The sequence below is a fragment of the Lycium ferocissimum genome, chromosome 7 (genome assembly GCF_029784015.1).
Source record: "Lycium ferocissimum isolate CSIRO_LF1 chromosome 7, AGI_CSIRO_Lferr_CH_V1, whole genome shotgun sequence".
Taxonomy (NCBI): Eukaryota; Viridiplantae; Streptophyta; class Magnoliopsida; order Solanales; family Solanaceae; genus Lycium; species Lycium ferocissimum.
In genome coordinates, this window is record NC_081348.1 from 26,832,512 (window position 1) to 26,836,792 (window position 4,281).

General features: G+C 33.1%; 1 protein-coding gene across 1 annotated transcript; it reads right to left on the reverse strand.

Annotated features, from left to right (window-relative positions):
* Positions 1-1,239: 1,239 nt before the first annotated feature.
* Positions 1,240-4,063, reverse strand: LOC132062646 (SPX domain-containing protein 3). Its single transcript, XM_059455178.1, has 3 exons — positions 3,706-4,063; positions 2,004-2,169; positions 1,240-1,823 (listed from the first exon to the last, which is right to left on the reverse strand). Exons 1-3 carry the CDS (start codon positions 3,952-3,954, stop codon positions 1,444-1,446), a joined length of 795 nt encoding a protein of 264 aa, XP_059311161.1. The 5' UTR covers positions 3,955-4,063; the 3' UTR covers positions 1,240-1,443.
* Between the last annotated feature and the right edge of the window lie 218 nt (positions 4,064-4,281).

The following is a 4,281-nucleotide window of genomic DNA, read 5'->3' on the forward strand; positions in this document are numbered from 1 at the left end:
AAAGCACTCTACTCTTTTTACATTGCATGCTACAAACATAGGCGAAGCTAGGATTTTTAGAAGATGTGTGCATCACTAAACGATGTCGTTGCGACTTGCGCTTTTAAATGTTAGTACCACCTTTATCTTCAACTACCAAATAAAGTTAATCTTCAAGTGTTACACTATGTAGTCTAATAAAGCATAATTGCAATTTGGTTACTCTTTAGTCATGATCAGTCTTTTCTTACAAAAGTAAAGCAGAATTGCTGCAACAGAGGATGAAAAAGTAAGGTAAAAAAAGACATAAAAAGAGGAACCTCGCAAAAGCAAGGGCAACAACCAAAATTTTCTGTTTGCGTTTCTTTCTTTTATTTATTTATTTATTTTTGCACTAAAATATCTCTGGGTGAATCAGTTAGTGCGAATAATTTTAATTCTCTTTTTACTCAGATTCTTTCAGCCAGGGTCGTCACATATAGCTACTTAACGTAATAGTACTGATTCTAATCTTATAAGTTAGTGCTTCAAATTGCCAAAGTAAAAGATGATGGCACGATATCGACTCATAGGAATATTACTTGTAGTCCCTCAGTCACATGACCCCCTTTAATTTACCTTATTCTTTGAGTTATAATGATCTAAATTGTAACTGTAAAAGGGCATAACAACTGCCGGTAAGCAAATAACCTCAAGTAAACCCCCCTGGGTGTAATCATGAATATATAACATGAAATTTATTCAATCTTATAGTTTGTTGGCATTACTATTCACTCATAAGTAAATATACAGCGATAATGTAATTTTTTTTTTCCCGATAACCATGGTGTCCAAGCTATGTTGCGCCCAACTCCACTAACTTCACGAGGTACCTGTTACCTCCTACATATTGGGTACGTAATTTTGTCTAGCAAAGCTTGGACAGATGGAAAGACAACATTGTAGTATTTTTGCCTTAGCTAGAATTTGAACTTGAGATCTCATGTTTCTCAACCACTTCATTGATCACTAGGTCACACCCTTGGGTGCTAAAGACTGCTAACACAATCAATGTACGTAGTTTAACTGTTATCATAGGTTCATTATCATTTTTATTAGGCAGCCAATTTTGTCATAGAAATTTACCTATAATATTTACCTTATAAGTGATCTCATTGTCTAAATATTTTTTCAGAACTTAAAAATGAAACTCTGTTTAATCACATGATACAAGCACAAATAGGTTCCATATGTACATAGAAGGTGAAAAATACCAACTCATGCTCAAAGCATATTTATGACCAACTCATTAATTCATTTCATGGAGTTGAGGATCTAAATTAATTAAAACAACTTGCCTACATAATACCATCACTATTTAGTTTACATACTACTACCAAATTAAAAGACAAGACAATCGTGTTACTGCTAATAAATACTGATATATAAGTGCAAGTGTGCAACATATATAATGCATAAAACTTGCTAGGGTATAGCTATGGGAGAATTAATCTGCAAGGAATTTGACTGAATTACATCAGTTTCAGGCAAGTTGAGAGGTGGCAAAGAGAAACGGCCATAAGTAGAGCTGCCTTTTCTGATTTCTTGCATAGTGAGAAGAGCTGCTACTGTGTTCCTAAATATTCCTTCCCCTGCAACTCCTATATTTGCTGATCCTAATACTAGTGTTCTTTCTTCATCACAAGGAGGTGGAAACACTGAATCTATGGTGCTTTCACACTCTTTTACCAGCTTTGATATCAGATCTGTTGTGAAGAATGGCTGCTGTAGCACCTTCTGTATATACGGCGACCGCAGTAATCCTCCTGTTCTCTTGTCATACTTCTTCAGTATTTTAGCCAACCCTATCAAAATTGAAGTGATAAGGTCATCTGAAAATAATTTTAATTGTCCATAATAAGTGAAACTCGTTTCCTGATAAATAAGGCGAACAACCTAATAGGCTAATACATAAGGTTAACTTAAACATATTGGAGGTTTCTTGCTAGATCAGAAATTGGCCAGAATGGTACTTTACAATTTACCTGTATAGTTGATGTTACTATAGTTGATTAAGAGGACCATTTCACCATGAAAATCAACAATGTCTTTTCTGATCTTTGCCAATTCTTCTTTGTAATCAGTCTCAGAGGGTTGACTCCCATTTGGGCCCCAAGTATCAATCACTCTCCCTATCCTCTGTTGCAACTCCTTCATATTAAAAACATGAATTATTTTATCAATCTCTCTGTTCTTAAATTTAACAATACACTTCCAAGTTTATCCCTTTATATATACAAATTTCTGATTCTATTCTACTTTATATTGGTCTTTTATCATAAAAAATATGTATCGTTGGACCAACTAATTTATCATTTAAAAAGGTCTTCTCCACTTAAATACAAGAGAGTTTTTAACTTTCACCTCAATGACCCTGTCCAACATACTAGCGGGGGGTAAAAACAAACTCTATTAGAAACAAATGGTTTTCCCATCGACATTTAGTAGGAAATTTGTGTTATAAAACATGATTTTCCCACCTTATTCGTTAGAACCAGCTCAATTTAAAACACATGGTGGAAAGCTTGATTAATAGTAAACGCCGGAAATTTAAGTAATTTTTTAAAGGTGAAAACACTAGTATTTAGGTTTTTCTCACTGACATTCTATGGGTAATAATCACTAAACGTTTTCAGTGGAAAAATAGTACTGTAATTTTTTAATAGTGGAGGGCAAAATTAAATGCAATTCGGAAATTAGAAAATCAATAAAGAAAAGGAAAGAACTTGAAAAAGTTTTTGAACGAACAGAGTACATCAAGATTGTGGCATCTTTGACAATAGGTGCCTTGTGACTTCTTTTGGACTAAGTACTAGGTTGCTTGAGATAAACTCAACTTGCTTTTATGTGCCGTGGAGTATCAATGAGCGGGTTAAGCTGATTTGGGTGGAATAAAGTGAGTTGAGCAAATGATATGTTCAAATGTTACTGTAGCTAAGATGAGTTACATTGGGTCAAGTTAGGTTAAATAATGAGTTCTAAATCAATCCGTCCAATTTTTACCAAGTTTAATTTATGCGTACTATAATTTGTTTAATTACCATATAAAACTAATAAATATTTTTTTTCTTTATTATAGCTACATATAACATGTCAAACAACGAAAAGTTCTTTTATTATATATTTTAACAAAAAAAATGATGGATTAATTTAAGATAAAAAAAGAAGAAGCTAATTTAATAAATTATTGGGTTATCAACTCGCTCATACTTGAGCTGATTGATGGATCATGTTTTCAAGGGGTAAAATTTCCACCTCTAGCCACGTGGAACTTTAAGTGATGGTGAATTGGACATATGTTATGTGGCTATTTTGACAAAATTAGGCCAGCCAATAAAGTTTACTTTCTCCATTTTAAAATAAAGGAATTTTTGATAATTTTTCTAAATTCCAATATTTACTATTTCAACTTTAAGAAAAGTTTGGGAAGATATAAGATAATTGAGTCAGATGATTCTTTGATTAATGTCATTAATTGAACTTCTTAGTGGGTGTGGCTCACCCCAACAATATAATTATTTTAGAACGGAGGGAGTAGCACTCTTAGACTCAAAAATCAAAACTAACTGTAAGACCCTTTATCACCTAACTCAAACTCTCTACCTCATTTTCACCTCACTACAATCACAAAACAAAAAAGATTACACCAAGCATAAATTACTGTTTGAGTTCTAATTGTTCCCATACCTTATGTCGAATAATGAAATCCTCTTCTTGTTCCATAAAGAAAGCATTGAACTTGTCAATCTCATTATTCAACAAATACACAAACTCAGCCTCTGCCTTACCATACTCCAATGACCCACTCATCATTGGTGGAGCGCATGAAGAAATCAACTTCACCAATTTCTTCAAGTGCTTATATGACAAGAACTTGTCACCCCACCCTGGTAATGTTCCTTCAATTTGTTGCTTCAATCTCTTCCCAAACTTCATTTCTCTTATCTTAAATAAAATTACCCCTTGGTCTAAATTTGAGAAAGAAATCCTATACTATGGGAAAATAAATATATTGAGGGAGAAGAGGAGATAATATATAGTGTGTTAGTGTGTGTGTAATAAGCAGAAGAAAATATGGGAAGTAAGAATATTTAGAAGCATATGCTTGGCGTGTTGAATGACCGTTTTTATTTATTTATTTAAATGAAAGTGAAATAAAAAGGGGTAGCTGAAGTAAGAGAATTCTTAGCATATTCGTAAATGACTGTTCTTTTTCAACAATAGTTGATGTGAGAGTCATTAGGCACATGGTAGTGATATCAA

Bases quoted from the DNA above. Each gene is read 5' to 3' on its own strand.
- LOC132062646 (XM_059455178.1), bottom strand. From the start codon at position 3,954: ATGAAGTTTGGGAAGAGATTGAAGCAACAAATTGAAGGAACATTACCA. The intron at 2,170-3,705 runs GTATGGGAACAA...TTTAATATGAAG, and splicing joins ATTTCATTATTCGACATAAG to GAGTTGCAACAGAGGATAGG. The intron at 1,824-2,003 runs GTAAATTGTAAA...CAATTTTGATAG, and splicing joins TAGTAACATCAACTATACAG to GGTTGGCTAAAATACTGAAG.